The sequence below is a fragment of the Polyodon spathula genome, chromosome 11 (genome assembly GCF_017654505.1).
Source record: "Polyodon spathula isolate WHYD16114869_AA chromosome 11, ASM1765450v1, whole genome shotgun sequence".
Lineage (NCBI taxonomy): Eukaryota > Metazoa > Chordata > Actinopteri > Acipenseriformes > Polyodontidae > Polyodon > Polyodon spathula.
Genome location: NC_054544.1, coordinates 35,470,504 through 35,493,670, shown reverse-complemented (window position 1 = coordinate 35,493,670; position 23,167 = coordinate 35,470,504). Strand labels below are relative to the sequence as shown.

At 37.4% G+C, this 23,167-nt stretch overlaps 2 protein-coding genes across 15 annotated transcripts in view; one reads left to right on the top strand and one right to left on the bottom strand.

Moving 5' to 3' along the window:
- trip12 (thyroid hormone receptor interactor 12) overlaps positions 1-2,494 on the bottom strand; it is a 33,119-nt gene extending 30,625 nt beyond the window's left edge. For 8 of the 14 annotated variants that reach the window (XM_041263304.1, XM_041263310.1, XM_041263309.1 and 5 more), the window contains exon 1: positions 1,611-1,904. The gene's annotated coding sequence lies outside the window, so the exon portion shown is untranslated. Of the gene's footprint in view, positions 1-1,266; positions 1,375-1,610; positions 1,909-2,412 lie in introns of those variants that run through there. The other 6 variants (XM_041263316.1, XM_041263317.1, XM_041263308.1 and 3 more) reach the window with 5 other exon arrangements.
- Positions 2,495-2,901: 407 nt separating this feature from the next.
- LOC121323472 (F-box only protein 36-like) lies at positions 2,902-13,077 on the top strand. Its single transcript, XM_041264557.1, has 4 exons — positions 2,902-3,015; positions 7,893-7,965; positions 9,670-9,896; positions 12,543-13,077. Exons 1-4 carry the CDS (start codon positions 2,902-2,904, stop codon positions 12,720-12,722), a joined length of 594 nt encoding a protein of 197 aa, XP_041120491.1. The 3' UTR covers positions 12,723-13,077.
- Positions 13,078-23,167: the final 10,090 nt, after the last annotated feature.

Here is a 23,167-nt window from a genome sequence, read left to right as displayed (position 1 = left end):
TTTACTTCAATTTGTAGCTTAGCCTTTTGTGGGCTTATATGAAAGATTTTGATCAGTCTATTTTTCTCCGCATTACTAAAATCCTGATATTAGTTATAAGGATAGTCTCATTCCGTGCTATATGAATTTGACATGATCCAATGTGTATTCTCTTATGCACAAACATAATACACATCAGTTAAATTAATATACTGTACAAGTGCAACTACAGAACACAGGTCTTCCCTACTACATTTTTTGAGCTGCAAAAAAATGCTAAGGTAAATATGGGTAACTTCGGAATAACAATGTGTTTTGGTTGCCATTGATTTTTACGTAAGCTATATAGATAAGTGTGACCTCACCAATACCCATCATTTAGATTGCTTGCAGCGCTTTAACAATTATTTTCTTTATTGCAATTAGATCAAGTCTAAACACATATAGTATATACATGTATAATGGGCTAAAGTCATTCATATATATATATATATATATATATATATATATATATATATATATATATATATATAATTATACACATATCAGTTGCCAGGTACCCGTTTACCTGTTAATACATTCCATTTTAATACATTTCATCTATCTGATACTTGTGCTATGTCACTACACAACAGATTTTCCTTTCAATGTTGGCTTGGTTTCACTGGCCAAAACGCTCTCAGTCTGGCTCACAGTAAATATTTCGCTATTGTCTCAGTGTAGAAAAAAAACATCGGATTGTTAAAACTAGGATAACTTATTACAGCAACACAAACACTTATTTGTCAGAAGCCCTATTTACAGTCTGGAGGGTAACTTCCTTTTCATTTCAGAAAAGCCGAGTATTAAAACGTTAATAATCCCCAAAAATGTCGAATTTATGAGAAATTAAGTGTGACAAGGTACATCCTGGCGGATTACTACAAGTGTAAGCAATGGTTTGTTTTTAATGTGTCATAAGCTAGTTTTCAACATACAATATGGGTAACTATTAACGCACATAACTGTAAATAGAAATACATTTTTGTTTTAAAAAACATGACATTTAAATGAAATAAAGCTCTTGGCGACTGACTTGTGTAATAATATACAAGGGCACTTTGCTGTACTTGTTTAACGTACCGTACTGGTACACAAAGAGAAAACGTAACTTCAGGGATGGTGGAAAAATAAGTTTTAAAAATGGACCCAGTTACAACAAATGTAAATTAACTTATATTTTACGTACGGCTACTATATTAGTATCAGAATACGACATAATTTAGGCGCTACTGCTAGGCCTCTTACCTCTTCCGTCTTTGTTTAATTTGACAACACGTCTGGACGATATGCATAATAAATTCTTCGTTTTTTGTTACAACCTCTTCGTACTGGCATAATCCTCGACCCATTTATGTATATTCCTGTCGTATAAATGCAATGACAATTGTGAATCTCCCCTCGTAAAAGAACGAGGCCTTGTTGATTATGAAGAGACCCGGTCTCAATTGAGCAAGTATAGCCACAAAACAACATCTAATATGAGCACAGTATTTACTACTTTTTATTTTGTCTATTCTCTCAAGAGCACAACTCGTACCGAAGTTATTACTAAAATGCATGCATCACATCACGATCAAACATGTCCTTACTGCAAAGCTGTAGATCAGAGTAGAAACCGATAACGTAGAAATGGCCTCTTCTTCTGTGTGTACGTAATCTCTGCTATTCTCGTCTGCTTTGCCACAGGAAAGTACCATAGCATGCTATTATTAATTAAATCTGGGTCGGTTCAGCAGGAATGCGTGTATCACGTTTAGCTATCTAACACACATTAAGACTTCACTCAAGTATTACATATATAAATTAGTATCTGCCATCTTTATACAAATTAAACAAGAAAAGTTAGAATAAAGATGGCAACCTATTGGCTCTCTTCACACAAAACATTCACGTAAACAAATACGATTTTACCATATGAGGTGACATGGTGCTTATTCTATCGCGATCCTATGACGAAGTTGTCGGTTGACAACACCGTACATATAGTTTTTAAAAAAAAAGAAAAAAAGTGACAGATGAGTACTTCATTTGTTTATACATTTTCAAAACATATCTCCAAGCGACAATTTTGATACACAAACTACCTTGTACTGAACATGTTATTTATCCCATCAACACACAGGTTATTATAATTTTGTGGGTGCCAGTACAATTACAAAACGAAATGGCCTCTGACCCCTCTTTCTCTGCTTGCATCACAAAAAAATCAAGAAAGTAGGAGCAAGATTTGAGAGATGACAATTGAAATCCATATTTTTCGCAAAAACTTATCCCTATATTTTCAAACGCCTCGTTGCACTAGATTCAACAGATTATCTAAATGACCATATAATATATTACTAGGTATCTATTAATATTATTATTATTATTATTATTATTATTATTTATTACCTATTTGTTCCAGTGTTGTTGTTGTTACAGACTGTATTGCAGCTCCACTCTCTCAGCTCTTACCTTCACTCATCAGCTGTGAGACCTGCAACTGCAGTATACCTCCGCATCGGGGGCCCCCCTCCTAACAGGGACTACTTTACATCAGAGCAACAAAGTGATTTTATTATAATAAAATATTTTTCACGTTATAACATGCCTTTAAATTGTGAACACATTTTTTACCGTGTGTTTGTATGTATTTAATGATGCTTATTTCCATTATGTGTATACCATGTTTAGTTTTTGCAGGATATCGCTCCGCTGGGTCATGACCCTTTAATCTTAACAACTGTTTTTCCGTGTTTTTTTAATGTATTTTCCCCAGACAATTATTTTTTCAATACCAAACATTAAGTCATACATATAAAGTTAAATATTTTTTTAGAAATGCTAGCATTTTTATCTATATATATTTATATTTCTAACAGCCCGTTGCCAACAGTAGTCATGGTAACAAGACAGCGTCCAAAATGGCTCTTTGATAGGAGAAAGTTTGAGAGTAATGGCCAAGCGCCTGCACCGAGTAAAGATTTTTACCAGCTTGTTGTAACAAAGAAAGAAGTAAGTGTTAGATACCGTATAAAGTTTTTGTGTTACACTGCCTTGGCATGCATTTTCTTGTATGAAAAGAAGGCTAATGTCGAAGGGTAGTAAGTGAAGCTATGAATTAATATAATACATTATAAATATAAACAGGAAAAAACATATTGTTAATTAATGATGATTTTCAGTACATAAACATAAACAGAAAAAAGAGAAAGAAAAATTTAAAAATATGATGTCATTACAGTAACTTTTTTCATTTCAGTTTTGCATTTAAAACAATGTAAATATTAATTGCAATAACACGCAGTGTTTGAAATTCTAAAACCTAGAGAGTAGACAAAAACAAAAAAGCTAATGTAATAATAACATGACCAGAGTCCCGGTTTTTTTAAAAAACGATTGGTAATCTATGTTTCCTGGTTCTGAGTTTTGGTAGTCCTACTATGTAGCCTAATATAGTATTGTTTAGGTGACGATTGTAAACACTGAATTCTGAAGTTCTTATACTGTATAGACTAAGGTTAGGTTAATACCATAACCCTGGTTCTCTGAAAGAGAATGACAACAATTACCGAACGAAGAGCGTCTTTGACCGTCAATCACTGAGCATATATAAAAAAGCTGCCCTACCAGGGCCTTGCTGTGAGAGGGAAGTCCTTTGTTATACTTTAACCTGTAGTAGAGCGTGGTCTCCAAGGATGGAATCCTGTCTTCCGACAGTGAGGCAAGCATGCTCACAGAGTTCAGTTTGATCCCCAGGAACACTGTGGACTGAGACGGTACGAAGTTGCTCTTGAGAGCCATAACTTTGCCACATTATCTATGACCTGTTTTGTGTGTGCCTCTGCGTGTGCTTTTGAATGCGTGCAAACTAACCAATCGTCCAGATAGTTTAGGATCTGACTACCCCGCAGCCTGAGTGGAGCCAGTGCTGCATCCATGCACTTTGAAAATGTGCGGGGTGCCAGCGAGAGGCCAAATGGCAGCATGCAGAATTCGTACACGTTGCCTTGAAAGGTGAAGCGCAGATATTTTCTGTGCGTGGGACGAATCGGGATGTGAAAGTAGGCGTCTTGCAGGTCGATCGATGTGAACCAGTCAACCGGTTGGACAGACTGGATGATATGTTGTGCTGTCAACATGTTGAACTTCCTCTGTTGAGGAACAAGTTGAGGACCCTGAGGTCCATAATTGGTCTGAAACCGCCGTTCCTTTTGGGCACCAGGAAGTACCTAGAGTAAAAGCCGCTGAGGGCATCGCTTGGACTTACCAAGCGTACAATGTTCTTCCTTTGAAGATTGGTGATCTCATATTGAAGGAGTATCGCCCTCGCTGGTTCGACGGTGGTGAGGAGCACACACTTTGGTGTTGATGGCAGACCTATGCGGAATTGTAGAGCGGATCCATGTTTCATTGTCGATAATATCCAGGAGTCCTGGGTGCAGCCTTACCATGGTTCGTTGCCGTTGGTCAGTCTGGTTGTGGGGGTGTTTGGTGGCAGTCTGGGCCCCTCAGGGGTGGTCTCCCTTGGTCTTGGGAGGGGGGCGGGTCTTTTTTAGGCCCCGACCTCGGTCTCCAGCCAGAGAACCGGTTACCCCTGGCCTGCGGTGGTCTCCTGCCGCTGGCTCTGCCACTGCCTGCTTGCCTACTCTGGGGTCGATAGCGGTGTTCAGACCCTTTTACCCAGGCAGGCTGCGAATGCCACCTTGGGCGCTGACTGTAAGCCGGAAGGCGCAAAAACTTGGATTCGACCTCCGTGGCCTTGTGGGACCTCTCAAGGCTCACATCAGTTGTTGCCCCTAAAAGTCTGCCCCGGTGTAATGGGGGCATCCACCAGCGCCACCTTCTCAGTCTCCACGACCTTGGCTTGTGTCAGCCACAAATACTGATGGGCGGCCACCATCGCCGCCAGCAACCTCCCTGATGCCTGACCTAACTCCCCCATTAGGCAAGTCATCGCCTTAGCCACCGCCTGGAACTCCCCTGTGTCTGCCTCTGTAGCGCTGTCCTGCAGCCTCTCTGCTAACTGGTTTTGGTAGCGCACCAGTATTGCCATGGCATTCGCTGCTTGCACTGACAGCACTGCCGACGTGTATGCCTTCTTTAGCATCGCGTCCGTTGTCCTGCAAGGCTTGGACGGACAGGTTGGGTCCTTATCCACCTTGGTGAAGGTGGAACCTTGCACCAATACCGTGACTGTGTCCCCGATAGTGGGGAATGTGCCTAGGCCCACTTCTTCGGCTCCTGCAATAAGAAGCAGAGACTCTGCTGTTCTGGAGGCTGAGGGTGCAGATGCTGGGTTGCCCCAGGAGGAGTGCACCAAATCCAGGAAGTCCTGGAACAAGGGGAGGGCATGCTGTGGGTGCCCTTTCTTATCCTTCCCTCCTGTTCTGCGTGCCTGCGTGGCGACCTCCTGACCCCTGGGGAAGGGGAGCGGTGCCTGCACAGCGACCATATGTCCCCAGGTGAGCGTCCCCTCGAGTTGTACTGCCTCGGCGGTGACCATCTTGCCTTCCCTGAGAGGTATCTGCGCCTCTGTACCAGTGGTGGGGAAGGGGAGGGTGACCCAATTGTGCGGGAGAGTTCCCTGGTCATTGTAGCAGGGAGTGTCCCGGACGACCTCTGTGGAGGCTCTTGGACCACTGATCTCATTCTCCCATGGCTCGAGGAGAGAGACTCTGCTGGAAATAAGGCTGCTCTCCATCTCTTATTTCTCCTCGAGAACTTCCTACATGGAGAGCAGTCCAGCTCACTTGCCAGTGCTTTGGCATCATGTTCTGGCGCAGGATCGTGCTTGTCCTGCCTGGGCAGCTTCACTGCGCACTGATCACACTGGTGGAACCCAGCGGAGGACCTAGTCGACTGGACCAACATGGCTTTGCAGGTGAAGCTGCTGCGCTCGATGACAATAGTAGCGCGGTCGGTGCCAGCTGTAGACACATGTCGGGATCAGCGTCGAGGCGAGCACTGTCAGTGCCGAGTTCGGCGTTGAGAAATGCGCGGTCGGTGCCGAGAGCTCAGTGCCGGGCTATAGACAGCTCCGAAGGGGTTCACTAGTGCCGAGGAAAGTGATGTCAGTGCTGAGTCAGTCGGCGCCAAGGTCAGTGCCGCTGTGTAGCGCGGTCTGTGCCAGGATCTGCATTGAGAAAAGCTCTGTTCCAAGGTCAATGCCGATGGTAGGCACGGTCGGTGCAGAGCTGTAGGCGGCGCTGAAGATGTTTACACCGGCGCTGAGTCAATCGAGGCCGGGTAGGGGTATGCAGCCTATTCAGTCAGAGTGGTCGCCGAGTGCAAGCGCAGTCGCACTAGAAAAGCCCGAGGCTTGAGAGGGGCGCTAGGGCCGAGCTGTTTTTTTTTTATTTTTGGTCGCTTTGACTGATTTAAATCGGCGAAGAGGACGACGCCGCGAGCCCGCAGAGTCTCCTTACAGCACCACAACAGCTCTCCACACGGTATATCAACTACACGAGGCCTCGTGCAGAGAAAAAGAGTAATGGCCATTTGCCACTCCCCACGCCCAATTTTGTAATAGTACGAATATAGCTTGAAAAAAATCTATATATAAAGAGCCTGACCAAAATCAAAATTGGACGGTAATTAGGATATAAACAGATGCAACAAAAACAACTGTTAGAAAAGAAGTATGCCTGTAAGATAGTATGTTGCAAATATATTTTATATATAAGTTGCTAATGCTTATTAAATAAAACTAAGGTAGTGTGTTGGGGATGCTTATGCTTTAGTACACAATAATTTTCTTTGATAAAACATATACCAATATGCAGACATACAGAACATATGGGTGTATTCAACTGATCTACTGTTGGAGGATCTACAGTAAATAGTACCATCCTTTTAAACACTGAATTAGATCCTTGCTGGCATTTTACTTATTTTCCAGACAGAAATCCACTGAAGATGTACATGCTCTAATGTAAAAGGTGTTTGATATTCATAAATGGTTCTGACATTTTAATGATCGCAGTGATAGTATTTGGATCCTCCACTGTATAGATCAATTGCATAGTCACAATTGTGTTTAAATTATAAGAGAAATAAAAAGTCAAACTAAGTTTTTTTCTACATTTTCTATTGTTACCTTAGTAGAAGTCCATATTAGGCTAGTTGATAATGATGGTTGCATATCTATATTTAGCTCTCAGTCAAATAAGTGCATACAATTGAATATTTTTCAGTCTTTCTTGTCAGGTTTAATCCCTAAAAAATGTATGAATTCACTAAATCTCAGTTCATAGGGTCTCAGTTCATTGACAGAAAGCAATTTTGTAAAGAAAAATAAATAAATCATAAGATTTAATATGAAACAAAGTAGGCCTATGTTTGAATTAGTAGGGAAATAAAGTACATTGTGTTTGTGTTATGTGTATGTTTTTTAAAAAGTATTGTTTGAACTATGAAGATGTGGTTATAAAAATATATACAAATGTGCTTCATTGTTTGGGCATATATGTTTAGTGCTGTAAAATGTTGTCATCAGTAGGACTGAGTGGAAAAGAGGCAGTCTCCTTGCTTACAGGGTTAGTACAGGACCAGCACTTAGCAGTAGATAGCCTTTGTTCATTTTCTAATCCATTTTTGCTGCAATAACATCTAACAGCCAGTAAAAAACAGGATGACATGTGTCTATGGCAACCAGAACAGGAGGAAATGCTGACGACAGGTCACTCTCTCCTCTGCTTATGTAATCCATGTAAATGAATAAGTATAATACAAGTTAATGACAGGGACTCAACGTTTTTTAGAACCATAATTATCTATAAATCTTTGCCTCCGTTGTACCAGGTGCTGCATTATCCATCCTCCATTGTGTGTACCTTTGCCCTTTAGCTTCCTGTTTCTAATTGCGTCTATCTCATTTTATCTAACCGCAGGTGATCTGGAGGTTTTGGAAAATCTCTCTCCGAAGTGAATTTCGCAATACACACCCAGGGGATTGCACAAAGAGTATTTAGATGATTACTCTCTTCAGGGTAAGAATATTTTTTTCAAAGAAAAGTTACAAATATTGTTTTATGTGGTAGTTTTAAATTCACTTAATCAGCGTACAAATCCCCCAGAGAAAAGATATGCATTGTAGAACCATATAGTTGGGCAATAGACCATGGGGAAGAATATTGTATTTTGTATGTCTGATCACATTTAGCTCTTATCAACAGGCCAATACAGCGTCTCCTATGACACAAGGGCTGATATTTTACACTATAGGAAAATTGCAGGCAAATTGCCCACTCCATAGATACTTGGAAAATCAGTCCTAAGGTGGCAACCATACAACCCTCTTTACCATGGTCAACTGTTCTTACGAACCAACTCTTATCTGAGATCTATATATTCTACAGGTTCTACACTTCGTTCCAAACAAATATTAATTCAACGTTTTAACCCTTTCATCTACAGCTATAAAACTTCCAATGTTGGTACTGTATTTGTATTAATACTAAATGAAACTTAGAAAATGTATTATTATACATTTTTTTTTATAATTTTTGTTTTTAGTTTTTAACTTTTGTGCAGTGTTAGTTGGTCTAATAGACTTATCTGGTTATTTTAAGAAACAAAAATAGCCTGGTTGTTTTATTGCAGTAAATGAATGTAGTACATGCGTGTATAGGGTTGTTTACATTTCCAGAATATAATACAGAAGATATAAATATATAAATTATTTTGTATCGAGGCTGGGCTGCTTAAATTGGAATCTAACCATTTCTAAAATACATCTTTTGCTTGTTATACATAGTATGTTTCTGTGGTGTTAATAAAAAATAAAAAATAGGCTTCTGCAAATCTTCTGTAAGACACTAAATTAATTTAGGAAATATGTAATAGTGTGCACCACATATAATTAGTATAACTGTTCTTCATCAAATGCTCTACTACCAGAACCCCCCACTCTGCTTTCTTCTTATGTGCACAAGACTAGTATCCCTTGCATGCAACAAACATTGCATACAAAATATCAAGTACTGTAATTGGTTTTTGGAAAGGTGCTTATTCATACAGTAAATGAAAACAGGAGTTGGACCCAAGTAATAGTGCCAAAGGTACCAATGATGGTAGTCAGTGATTGCCACCTTTAGTTCTTTGTGGTAAATTGGTAAAGACACCACCACATTGTGTGCCAGGTTGCCTCTCTTGGCTGGTGTACTGGCACTTCCGTGGATAGGGGAGGTAAATAGCTGAAAACTGTTCCACTTTAGCATACTACAGCATCCCCTACAGGCCAGATATCTGGTGAGCTTGAGCAGACAAAGCAAGCTGACTATAGCATCCGCTATAGCTGCCTTCAATGCAGCTTTTCAAAGAATGATCGATGGCAGAATCTTAATAACTTAACCCCCTGATTTTTCCAACCCATGCCAAAATACGGTTTTGTATTTTTGTTTGTAATTCTTCTGCATCGTTCACTGATCCGTTAGATGGCATGATATATAAAAGGTCATCTTTTAAATGTAAAAATAAGTCAGTGCTGCTGCAGTATCTGGTGGATACTTCTGTGGAAAATGCTTCAGAAATGCTAAGCATTATTTTATAATGCTACAGAAAAATATAGTTTTGCATATTATCATGCTATAGAAGGAGAAATAAGTGTCCAAATATGTTGAAGATTGTCAGAATAATGTAAAAGAATCTAACGTGAATGTATTTCAGCATGCATCTTAATTAAGAAATTGCTGACTTGTATTGCAACACAGATTGCCACTGTGCTTGGTGACAATATCGTTAGCTACACACTCAATCTGTTTCAGGGTAAATTTGACTACTTGGAGCATCTTCCTGATGCCTTGCTGCTCCATGTGATTTTATATTTGGACACAGAAGATGTGTCTCAACTCTCTCAAACCTCACGGCTTCCTCTACATACTACGTCCATCTCGGTTTTTTCGAGATTTAGAAGGAAGTGTACGGTGACAAGGACAACGTTTATCGTTAAGTGTATGAGTTAACATGAGTCGCGAAAGCACTGAAGTTTGGTTGAAAACGCAAACGGATGGTGAGTTACAATGTGCGTCTGATAAACTGTATCACTAAAGGTGAAGTGTTGTGTAGTGCCGTAATGTCACATCGTCCTTCGTGACTCAGATTCCGGATAACTACTGATTAGTCGTGATATCTTTTGACGAGAACAATTTCAGTGCAAGATCGGGTAACGTGGTGAGTGAGTACAAATGATATACAAAGTGGCCCATGTGTTATACATAATAGGTCCTTTCTTATGAACCACTGGTTTTTCAGAGCTCGCTGTTTTGCAATGTTACTAATGTTGTTTTGAAGCAAATGTTAAAAAAAACAAACAAAAAAAAACACCTCTTTCAGTTGAAATCATTTTGTTGTTTTTTTTTTTTATATAAAACACTTTCAAAGATATTTTAAGTGCAACTTTTGCTAAATGCATGGAAAAATTAGCTTATAAGTTTGCATATTTTTTGACAGTAAAATAAAATAAAGTAAAATAAATACTAGGTAGTGATACCACTGTAGTGTACACTATAAAATGCATTAATGTACATAGTTTCTGTAAATTAATTTCATATTCAGTGTTTGCTACTATAATATTCCCTACCCAGCTAAATTGTTGTTGGCCGTGGAATGAAAGCAGTTGGACATGAGAATTATCCTGTACAACTGATAATGTCAAATAAAATATAAAACCATTAAAAACATTTTCAGCTTCTGATATATAAAAGTGTCTAACAGCTATTAAAGGTATTTTGTTTATTTTATCCAATCTGCATGCATACAGTAGCATTTTGAAACTAAGTTCATAATACACTGTCTGTATTTTTATGAATAATTTTTTTGGTACAGTTTTTTTTTTTTTTTTTTTTTTAATTTGTTACTGATATCAAAGCACCTCTATCTTCTGTGCATGATTTGAAAGGGTGTGGTGAGGTTTAGGTTTACATTGCATGATGTCAGGCGTTTTGAAAACTTGTGTGACAACGGAGTTGGTGACACTGGTATTTCTGCAGACAGGAGACTCAATATCTATTTCCCTCTTCACTGGAGGTTATATAAGGTCAGCCCTGACATGTATAACTAAGTATTTAAATACTTAATATGGCTAAGACCAGAAATGTTTTAGTCTGTTTTCATTAGCTTGAGATACTGTATTTAAGCTATCTGTGTCTGTCTCGCCCCCTACAGTAATGTTGATAGTGCAGAACACCACCTCTTCTAAAGAAAACAGTCAGGGTTGGTATATTTCAATTGTCCACCAATAGTAATTTGATCCTTCTTGACGTTGTTATATATTTAGGTTATAGATAGTCATTAGTTTCCACAATAAACTTCAGTTGTAAAGTTAGTCAATGCTCTCTGCCTAAATTGCTCAAGTCTGTATATCAAGATTTATTCAAGTAACAAGTTAAATAACGACCTTTAGACAAGACAACCCAATAATTAAAATAATGTTTTGGATGCAGTGGAAACTGAAATGGAACATTGAATTCAGTAAAAGACATATTAACCATCCCAGGTAAGATTAGAGAATAACTGAACAGTAGCCTATCACAGAGGGATTACAGTTTAGTTGTATGCAATACTGTTGGTAATTCCTGGTGATGTAAATAGTATTGTTTGACCATAAATAGAAGATATTTTTTTGTATTATTTTAGGTGGTGTCTCTTTCCTTGTTCTGTTTATTCAGTGATATTCATACCCTCTTTTGATAAAACGGTGATAATAATAACTAGATATTCGTATATGTGTTCTGTATCAGTTGTGTTGCTGCAGGTTCCCTCAGTGTCTCAGTAAGGCATGGCTGCTGAAGGAAAGGGCTAAACAAACAGAAAATAGTTGTGTCTAAGAACTCTTTAGCCTTGTGTCCTCAGATTAAGAACTCCACGAACCTTTGCTTTGTGGGGTCCATTGTGGGGTGTGCAGTACTACCAGAGAATTAAGTTGACCTTGACACTTTTTAAAAAAAATGGACAAATAATTACTCCATTAAAAATTATATTAATCTATAGACCATTTGTTGTTGTTTTTAATTTGTTTTCTTTATTAGTCGACAGGATTTGATTAGAAAGCTATATTGGTGCACTTGGGTTTAGTGTCTGGTATCGTGATAGTTTTGTGTGTTGTATTATTTATTGTGCTGGCTTTACTGTATTGATTTATCCTTGAACTTTTTGTATTTTTACTTTTGTTGCCATTGAAATAAAATGGTCTATCTTAGTGTGTTCTTTCCTGGTAGGTATAAATAAACACTCTCCTTTGTAAACTTACTTTAAAGTAAAGGTTTACTACAACATATTTATTGCGCAAAAATAATATATATATATATATATATATATATATATATATATATATATATATATATATATATATATATATATATATATATATATTTATTTATTTATTTATTTATTTATTTAAGCTCAAAGAGCCAGCTGCCCAATGTTTCGATATGTTGTACATATCTTTCTGAAGGGATTGATATTCTAAAATAAGAAGTTTGTGTGTTTTTGGATGTGCCATTGCTAAAGTGTGTTTTGTTTATTTTACCATCGCTGTGTAGCTGTGTAGCTCTGATGCACTGTGGGAACGCATTGTGGGGAACTCTTGTGACACCATCACCCAGGAGATGAGAGCCTTGTCTGAAGAGGTGGGCTGGAAGCAGATCTTTTTCACAAATAATCTGCAGCTTCAGATGCAGATCAGGCGAAGAAGGCAGACATCTGAAAACCTTGTAGTGTAAACTGAATGATGGAATTGTTTGTGCTGACACTTGCACTAATAAATTTACTGGTGCTAAAAAGCCTTATGATTACACAACATACTGTGCAGTCGTGCCTTCCTTAAAGCTATAGAGAACATAAGTGTTTTTCTAAAAGAGACGTGTTGCTTACTGTTCCTGTATCTTATTGTGCAGCCAATTAAGGAAGAGTATACAGTTGTCTTTTGGATTTGCATCACACATTTAATGTAACTAATAATTTGTGCCACATTCCATGACATTCTAATAATTTTAGTCATGCATTTTAGTTTTTGACGGTCAGATTTTGCATTGTGAAAAGTTTCCTTCTTTCTTTCAAACATTTTATATATATTCACCCTGCTGGACTTTTCCACATTTTATTGTGTTACAACATGGAATCAGAATGGATTTAATTAGGAGCTTTTGCCACTGATCAACACAAAAAAGTACATAATGTCAAAGTGAAAAATAAAATCTACAAATTGTTCTAAATTAATTACAAATATAAAACAGAAAATAATTGATTGCATAAGTATTCACCATCTTTGCTATGACACACCTAAATAAGCTCTGGTGCAACCAATTGTCTTTAGAAGTCACATAATTAGTTGAATGGAGTCCACCTGTGTGCATTTAAGGTGTTTCACATGATTTCAGGTTAAATACACATGTCTCTGGAAGGTCCCACAGTTGGTTAATACATTTCCTAACAAAAACTACACCATGAAGACGAAGGAACATTCAAAACAAATCTGGACTAAGGTTCTTCAAAAGTACCAATCAGGGGTAGGCTATAAGAACATTTCCAAGGCATTGAATATCCCCGGAGCACAGTAAAGTCCATTATTAAGAAATGGAGAGAATATGGCACAACTGTGAATCTGTTTGGAACAAGTTGTCCTCAAAAACTAAGTATCCGGGCGAGAAGGGCACTAGTCAAGGAGGCCACCAAGAGGCCTATGGCAACACTAAAGTAGTTACAGTCTGCCACGGCTGAGCTGGGAGGCACTGTATATGGCAACAATAGCCCGGTGCTTCACAAAACTGGCCTTTATGGGAGAGGCAAAAAGAAAGCTATTGTTGAAAAAAACTCACATCAAATCTCAGCTTGAGTTTGCCAGAAGGCATGTGGGAGACTCTGAGACTCTGAGATTCTATGGTGAGACCAAATAGAGCTTTTTGGCCTCAACGCTAAACACTATGTTTTGCGCAAGTCTAACACCACACATCATCCTGAGAACACCATCCCTACCGTGAAGCATGGTGGTGGCAGCATCATGCTATGGGGATGCTTCTCTGCATCAGGGCCTGGAAAGCTTGTGAAGATAGAGGGCAAAATGGATGCAGCAAAGTACAGAGAAATCCAGGAGAAAAACCTGCTGAAGTCTGCAAGAGAACTGGGACGGGAGAAAATTCATCTTCCAGCAGGACAGTGACCCCAAACATACAGCCAAAGCCACACTGGAGTGGCTTAAAAACAAAAAGGTCAATGTCCTGAAATGGCCCAGTCAAAGCCCGGACCTCAATCCAATTGAGAATATGTGGAAAGAGTTGAAAATTGCTGTTCACCAAAGGTCCCCATCCAACTTGAAGGAGCTTGAGCAATTTTGCAAAGACGAATGGGCAACAATTGCAGTGTCCAAATGTGCAAAGTTGGTAGAGACTTATCCAAATAGACTCATGGCTGTAATTGACCTTGAAGGTGCCAAAGGTGCCTCTACCAAATATTAACTCAAGGGGGTGAGTACTTATGCAATCAATTATTTTCTATTTTGTATTTGTAATTAATTTAGAACAATTTGTAGATTTTATTTTTCACTTTGACATTATGGACTTTTTTGTGTTGATCAGTAGCAAAAACTCCTAATTAAATCCAATTTGATTCCATGTTATAACACAATAAAATGTGGAAAAGTCCAAGGGGGTGAATACTTTTGTGAGCCACTTATGTGTGTGTGTGTGTGTGTGTGTGTGTGTGTATGTATATAAGCTCATATTATTTAATGTTTCATTAAAAAGCAAAAACTGTTTTCACAGTTTCACAACCGCATCATGCAATACTTGATTGAAAAGAAAATGTATTTATTTGTCTGCGTCTATCACTGTTTACAAATATTCAAAACATTATTTAGCAAGTCTTTTCTTAATATGGCGTTTCCTGTGTTATCAGTAAAATAAAAATACAATTTGGGGAAAAAGATGATCCCCTGTTCATTTCTGTTTTCTTTTTCCCTAGTTAACAGATCTTCAAGATTACACAATTTATATAGCCTAGTAGCAGAGGGCTGACTCTTTGGAGTAAGAGAATGAAAAAGTGGCAAGTTATAACAACCTTATAAACAGACTCGACTGTAGGTAAAATTGGCTGAACTGAAGTATTCTGAACATAAACACTATAGAAAAAATGTTGTAAACAGACAGCAATACATTGTATTTTAGTGTAACACTAAATTGCAATTAAATGGAAGGAACTTCCTAACTACGCAAACATTGTACTTTTCTTTTAAATACATTTATTTATTGAAGACAGTGACGTAGACTTATAATCAAAACCTTTCTCATTTAATTTATTAGGTTTATTTAAATTTTTCTAGACTTAGCACTATTGAGTGTTTAATAGTTACACATGTGTGTGAAGTGAGATCTAGTACTCCTGGAACTTATTATAATTGTTTGATTTTATTTTAATTGTGCCACATACAATTATTGTGCTTTTACAGTGTGTTGTAAAAATTCTTCAGCATTGTATGAACTCAGTAGACGTTAAAACTTTGTGCAGATTTGAACTCGGCTCTCGCCAAGATAAGCACCAACTAAGACGTAGCTTTACAGTAAACTAATGTGATCCATCTGCATCTCCATCCATTTGCGTTTCTTTCCATCTGTTGATGTAGATATCCTTCTGCCTGGTGTTGATGGCTGAAGTGTAATGCTGGCTCCAGGGACCAACTTATTCTGCCTCCCCAGCACATCAGCACACACAACAGCTGCGATGCTGGCTCCGGGGATCAACCACAGTGTGGTCTCCCCAGCGCATCAGCATGACAACCGTCTGGATTGAGCTAAGTAGGGTACATCTCTGGGGTCTTCAAGTGGGCACCTTCTGTCCTCAGTGTTTCGTCAACTAGCCCACAGCACCTCAAGAGGGCTCAACAGTGATTCTGGCTTCCCAGCGTCACCCCCCTCCGTCCCCCACTCAACTTAGCCCAGCTTACATACCCATACATCAGCGTTGCTTTCTTTCTATTGTACTTGAGATCCCCATCCAGAATTTTTCCGTCTCAACCGCAGCCAGTTGCTGCTCCTTTCTGCTGCTTCAGGTAAGTTCTTCACTGTGTGATGCAACTCTTGGCCACTGAACCCAATATCTCTGAGAAACCGGTTTGTAAAGTGTGTCACATATCCTCGACAACCCACCTCCACTGGCTAAACTCGGACTCTCTACCCTCGCTGTTCCGCTTCAGCAGCTAGTTGAGCATCCTCTCCATCAACTCTACCAGATGAAAAGGTGTGCTGATCCAGACCACAAGAAAGAAGCCAGACAAATCACCCAACCCCATCTGCCATTATATCAGGATGAGATTCAGTCTGTTCAGATTTCTCTTCAGGCTTCTGATCCATGTCTTCTTTACAGGCAGCCATTTCTTACAGTGCTCAGGGACCAAACATATTAACAACAACATATTAATAAGCTATGGTGTTCCAAGCAGCTACATACTGTGCCTGTGTTTTCACACACACAACTACTGCTATTTAAATATCTTCAGGTACCACATAATATGCTGATATAACTTTAGTCATTCCTTCCATACAAATGCTTAGATCTGGTATAATATGAGAATATTTTATTTTCATAAATATATATACACTCCTGGAGCCATAAACAGCCTTATAACAAAATATGCCAGATCTTGATTTTAAAGCTACAGTCTCCCACAATGGTGTTCAATTTGACACAGAATAGAATTCTTTAGTTTCTGTGCATTACATTGTTCAAATGTTTAGCTTGTTGTGCACTGTGCTTTATTAAGCAGGAATATTGTCTTGACAGTCCTGTACACCACATATTGGAATCTGCTTGCCACTTTGTTAGTCTGTCATCCAAAATGACAGCTGTAGGATGATCAAGCTCTTTTATCGCTGAGAAAGCAAAACAAAAACACAAATCAAATAAAAAAGGGGCTTCACTTTAATGAGCTGATTTTTTTTTTCTTTTTTATCTTTTAATAGGAATAACTTGTTACTTGTTATATAATTGTAGACCTGTATGGGGCACATAATCTTTAAATAATTGCTGTTACTTTCATGGACAAGAAACAAACTTATCAAGGCTGCTTTTGTTTTTTGTTTTTTGTTTTTTTTTTGTACACTTTTAGTTGTACTAACAAAAATGCAGTGCACAGTTTGAGTTGAATAATCTACACCCATTTGAAAACCTTTGACCAACATGTTCAGGTTACAAACCCAAAAAAGATGTATCGTTATCTTTTGTTTCAGAAACAGTCTTACCTGTCCCAGATCAGAGCTTGACTTGCAGCTTTACAACAACATCAGGTAGACATAAGTGTTGATATAAAACAACAATATAGAGGACCTTTGATGAGAACTGGAGAGCAAAGAAAATCTAATACTATTTTCTGTTGTTCCATGTGGAAGTTCTGGGAAATGCAATTATTTTTTTCTCTGCTGAAAGCCCTCCTCAGGTGCTTTGAATGATGAATTTGCTGACAATAAAAGATTATTGCAGAAAAAGTCTTTGACATTGGCTTACTCAAGAACAGTGAAAAGTAAAATTAAAAAAAAAATTCTAATAATCTTACCACCCTAAATCCTTGTACATTTCAATGGGAATAAAAAGGCTGGATTTTACATAACTTATAAGGGACTTTCAATTTTAAACTATCTGTATCATTGTATCATTTGTATCATCAAACCTAACCGGTAGACATACAAAAACTGGAAAATGCTCTGCTAGAAAAGACTGCATACTAAAACAGTTTCAAGACTACTTTCAAAAGCATTCTCTTGTTGTAATTTCTGGTATGTTTTCGAACCTTTCAGTACACCAGATTCAAGGGATTATAACAATCCCTCTGCTCTGTGTAAAGAATTGTTTAGAGCTATACATAAAATAATGTATGTAATTGCAAATTGTACATGAAATAATTAGATAATAAAATAATCAAATTTAAATATATTAATCATTAAAAACAATAATGCAATTAGGGCAGCTAAAATGGTATGAATTAATACATTTTAATATTTTGACATACCAGCTGTGCAAAATTGGTTTCAGACTCATTGTGTTGGTAGTGCGGCTGTCTGCTACTGGTCTGGACCCTTCAGGGTGTGTCTTTGGAAGTGTAGTGCCCTGTCATATTTATTTATTTTGTTAAAGTGTGTTAGCTGCGTTGAAAGTAGACAGTGGGGTTTCTGACAAAAGTAGTGAGGAAAAAGTAGTAACAAACAGAAAAACAAGATGCTTCCTCTGGAAAATGTCCGTTCTCCAACGAGGTCTGAATGCATGGCTATAGTTATAAGATATGCAATTATCTTGTAGTATAATATATATAGATGTACTACAATCAATTCACATAGCAAAAGCATCATACCTTGCAAAAGAGCCCAGGAAGAGGCTGCTTTTCTTGAATGTTTTTTTTTTTTTTTTTTTTTTTTTTGCGTACTTTTTCAAGTGACATAACATGACTGTTTCAACATCACCTGTTTTTCTAAGTATGAGTTACATTAAGTTTCTTCTTAATTATTAATAAGACAACGTGGATCCAATTATATACAGGGGCTAGTAATAAATAAATAAATAAACACCTGCCATATCACTGTTAACAGAGTGTAGGGTCACCATGGGCAGCCAGGATATATTCCGTCAGAGAAGTTGTAGGTTGAAATCTGTAGCAAAAATCTAATCTCTGGAAAGGCCACTGAGTCACCAACATTTTCTTAGTAATTTGTAGTCTTAAAAGCACCTGCCAATCAATTTTATTTCCAAACTTTAAACTGCTAGATTTGTGCTGTCAAAACAGATACATTAAACAGTTATACTAAATTGCAGGATAGATAAACTATGCAATAACAAAAATGATTTATTTGAATGGATTATTATTATTATTATTATTATTATTATTATTATTATTATTATTATTATTATTATTATTATTATTATCTCATTGTACAGCACTTAATTTATTTTTGCAGTACTGTACTAATATTGCAAATAATATATTCTGTGTTGGCAATTGCAGCATAGAGAGCATCATATCAGAATAGGAAAATAATACAGTACACTGCGGTGCAGTGTTACCTTAATATACTCTCCATCCATGCAACTATATAATTGCCCCCTCTGCTGTTAATCCACAGAATCAACCAAACAAAATGTTGCTTTCCACCTGACACCAATCTGGGTCAGCAAAGGCTCCAAGCAATAGGTCAAGGTTAGATTTCAAATGGTATTTATAGTAAGTCAAATGGAAGGACTTGCATGCTCTCAGGAAATAAGGACTTAAATCACTGGAAATTAAACAGGGTATATAATTAACACATTATTCATGTACTTTTTCAGATTTTCCCCATTTGAAATGAAATAAAATAAAGACTGTTCGACTTCTATGGGGTAAACTCCTGATAGATGACCCACCTCAGTGGTTGATACCCAAGGTAGCCATATTATGACATGGACAAAAATGGAAAGAAACAAAACAAAAACAAAGATACATTGCATAACAAAAAAATTCCAATGCTAGTCTGTATATTAGTCTTCAAAAATGCATTTGTCTTAGTTGCAGACAGAGGGCAACATTTCACTGCCAATCTTTCAGCAGCTTGTAAGCTTACTTTACTCAGCCATATTCTCAACACAAAATTGCATGTGAGTGCAGCCCTCAATTGGCATATGATTTGTTTAAATGTGTCAGTGCAAGAGTACAGGCCATAGGTTTGTGTGTGTATTGGGGAGGAGGGAGAGAGGGGAGCATATATTTTGTTATTCACAAGACTTTTGGTGGATTATGGTGCTTCCATAGAATTGCAGATGGAATTTTCATGAGAATTGTGAAAGCAAGCTAATTTCTAAATAATATCATCCGTGGTCTTTTTAGCAAGGGTACTGGGAACCCCACCCCCCTTCCCACACCCCTAGTATAATCTGAAAAAGTGGAAATTTATCGTGCAATATTACGTTATTTGTTAAGCTTATATGAATTAAAAATAAACTTGGAAGTTTATACCATAAAACACTCAGTTAATTAGGTAACCACGTGATAGACTGTTCATAGAGCTTTGGGTTATTGTCAAAAGGGAACAGAAACTAATCAAAACAGTTTCAATATTATTATTCCTTTGTGTGCTGAGCATTGCGCCATGCTGTGCATCAGAGAGAGACGGGGTTCACTGCCTCTCTCTACAGGATGTGACTTTAGTTTCTATGCAAGAGCACAGCATTTTCCCTGTTGTGTTTTATAGTCCCACCACACAGAGAAAACTGAGGAAGTATAGATTGCATTTTTACAGAGATTTCCAATCTGTCCTTGTCTCCCTGGAACACATTTCAGGAAGAATTGAGTAATCCTTGCTGGTGTCTGGGATAAAATGGATCCTTCTTGCATTGAAAAGCTTGCATGTGTAAGTTGATTTCTATGCAGCATTTTTTTGGCAAGCTCAAGAGAAAAGCCTGAGGCAAATTTCTGATTTAGAGGTCTAAACCTTCAAGGATGCTCAGCAAGTTCTTATATGGGTCTGGAAAGAAAAAACAAATACATCAATTAATTTGAAGGAAAGCCCTTGTTATCTCCTAAACAGTCTGATACATTGCCCACCGCTATAACACATTACTCTATCCCTTTGTTTAAAGTGGATCTGCTTGAATTCCATACTATAATTCACTAGATTATCATCACCGTGAAAGATGACAAATTAATAAATAAAACATATCATTTGTTGGTCTGATTCTGCATTCAGAAGAATATGTTATATACAGGTAGTTATAAATAAGTAGCCACAGCAGCCATTTCCTTTCACGTGTCCCAGTGCAGACCGTTGCTGACGAATCTCATTTAATGTCGATCAGCTTAAACCCACAAGTCATACAATTGAAGATGTGTTGAGAACATGAAGAAGTACCACAGCCATATGTGCCAAAATGTTTGTCATGGGATTAAATGTCAAGCAACTGAACAATTTCCTTTTCAATAAGCCATTCATTCAGTACAACATCAGCACCTAACTACTCTAACTTCCAAAGACAATAAATATAGAAACTATGAAAAAGTCTTGATCATAAATGCTAAAACTCATTTAGTATATCTTTATTAAATTGTGGTTCTTTACAATGACTTTTCAATGCATGACCTAGCTTTCTGCATGAGTGCGGGATATCTGCAGCAATTTGAGTATTATAGTGTTCATTATCCAAAAAGCTTTATTATAACCTGGGTTGGCAAGTTAAATTGCAGGTACCACAAGGTTGTCTCCTTATTCTCAGTGAATAGGTGAAGATAACATTTTAACCATTAGCCTAGAATTGTGCCCTCTATGATTAGCGTCTGTCGATAACACGATAACTGAACACAAATCTTCTATAAACATTTGCCACATAATCCTAGATTCCAACAGACTACTACTCCTACTGTTATAAACAAACAAATATTCTTTATGCAAGGCTTAAAAGCAGAGAACTGAGAGTTTGCACAAAGTAAAAGGTGCATCATTAATACACATTAACTTAAACATGTTTTCACAGTATATTCTGCATGTATGTGATGTGGGAATCTGTTTAATATCTCCTGCTATGCCCTATCTAACTATTTTGTTGTATCAAGGTACTCCAACACAGCATCCAGATTGTACCCTTGAGGTGAGCAGGATTTTATAAGTGGAATGAGCTTTCATTTGAAAGGGGTATGCTCTGATTGGCAAACACATTATTGATTATAATATACATTATTATATATATATATATATATATATATATATATATATATATATATATATATATATATATATAATCTATATATATAACCTTTATTATTTCATTTATTTGGAAGAAGCATACTCCTGACTTTGACTCTAATGGCACTTAACACATATCTTGCTGTTTGCTGGCCTTTGAGGTACTTGTCACTGATCCACTTACACAAGAGAAAAGTAACAATTACTACATGGATATTTGCCATTCTAAACACAGCTTTGTCAACCATTCAAGAATGCTCTGGAACTTCAATAGGATATTTAACTCAAAGATATTCAACTTGTCCCACTGCACTGAATGGGATAGCCGCCAGGACTGCAGGCTTGGTGTTTATTTTTATTCTTGTGCTGCTAATTGTGATGAGTTACTTTCTTATATATAGAAAGGGCAAGAAGTCTGGATACTTCACCAGTGCCAATGTGAAAGATAGAAGAACCATCCTTATACATGGTCTGTAAACAGGCTTGCAGATTGTCTCTGCATTTATTATCTTTGTCAGCAAAAGAAATGTTACAGTGAATTTAATATTTTTTTGTATTTTTTCTCCTGCTCAGTCCTTTAGCCCAATAATTTATGGATTGAGAAGCAAAGAGCTTCGAAACAAAGTACTGAAGTTTCAAATCAGTTGTTGCCTTCATAAAAAAAAAAAAGAAGTTTCAGAGCTAGGTTTGGGATTTGGCCAACGTGAACCTTAAATGATATTCAGTTTAGCATTTTAAAGTAGCGACGATATAAAATTACTTGGAATGATTATAGCCTCCATAAATGTATAGTGAGGAAACTGCAGCTCTCTTCACAGTCTACTGTATATGCACTTCATGAACATCAATCGATCAGATAGCTACCAACTTTTCAAAAATCGCAGTGAAATACAAATTAAACTGACATTGCTACTGTTTTCCCAAATACAGGATACACATTCTTTCATTTTGATGTAAGGTTGAAAACATGTAACTCTGGTGCCATCTACTAAGAAGCACCCTAATGGCACGCAACAAAGGGTTTTAAAAATTCGACTTAAGTGATTTTTTGATTTGCAGTATTACCAATGTGTTATGTTTCTGCTAACATTTTTTTTAACTTTCATTTTATTGGTATAGTCAATCTACAACAAAAGGCTAAAATAAAAGGAACGAATGTCCTGAGTCCACATTAACTTATTTTGAAAGACCATAAAGTGTACAGTACTATAAAAACTTTGGAATGTCACTCTTTTCTAGTTATGCACAATGTTGAGTTGTTTAAATAACAAACAACTATTAAAATCATGTTTGAAATCAGGTATATAATTTGTTGTAATACTGTTATGAAACAGATGGTGGCATTGGCACATTGCAAAACCCGAGATGACTAGAAAGAAGTGCAGCTGCTTTACCAACATCTAAAAGATAAAACCACTTACTTGGTTTGGTGTTTTTATTTTGAAGTACATTATGTGTTATGTGAAGGTATAAATTGCTCT

What these genes read in the sequence shown, in the direction of transcription:
- LOC121323472 (XM_041264557.1), top strand. Translation starts at nt 2,902, where the DNA reads ATGGTAACAAGACAGCGTCCAAAATGGCTCTTTGATAGGAGAAAGTTT. An exon ending in CCCAGGGGATTGCACAAAGA is followed by an intron (nt 7,966 to 9,669) that starts GTATTTAGATGA and finishes AATGTATTTCAG; the next exon opens with CATGCATCTTAATTAAGAAA. An exon ending in TACATACTACGTCCATCTCG is followed by an intron (nt 9,897 to 12,542) that starts GTTTTTTCGAGA and finishes ATCGCTGTGTAG; the next exon opens with CTGTGTAGCTCTGATGCACT.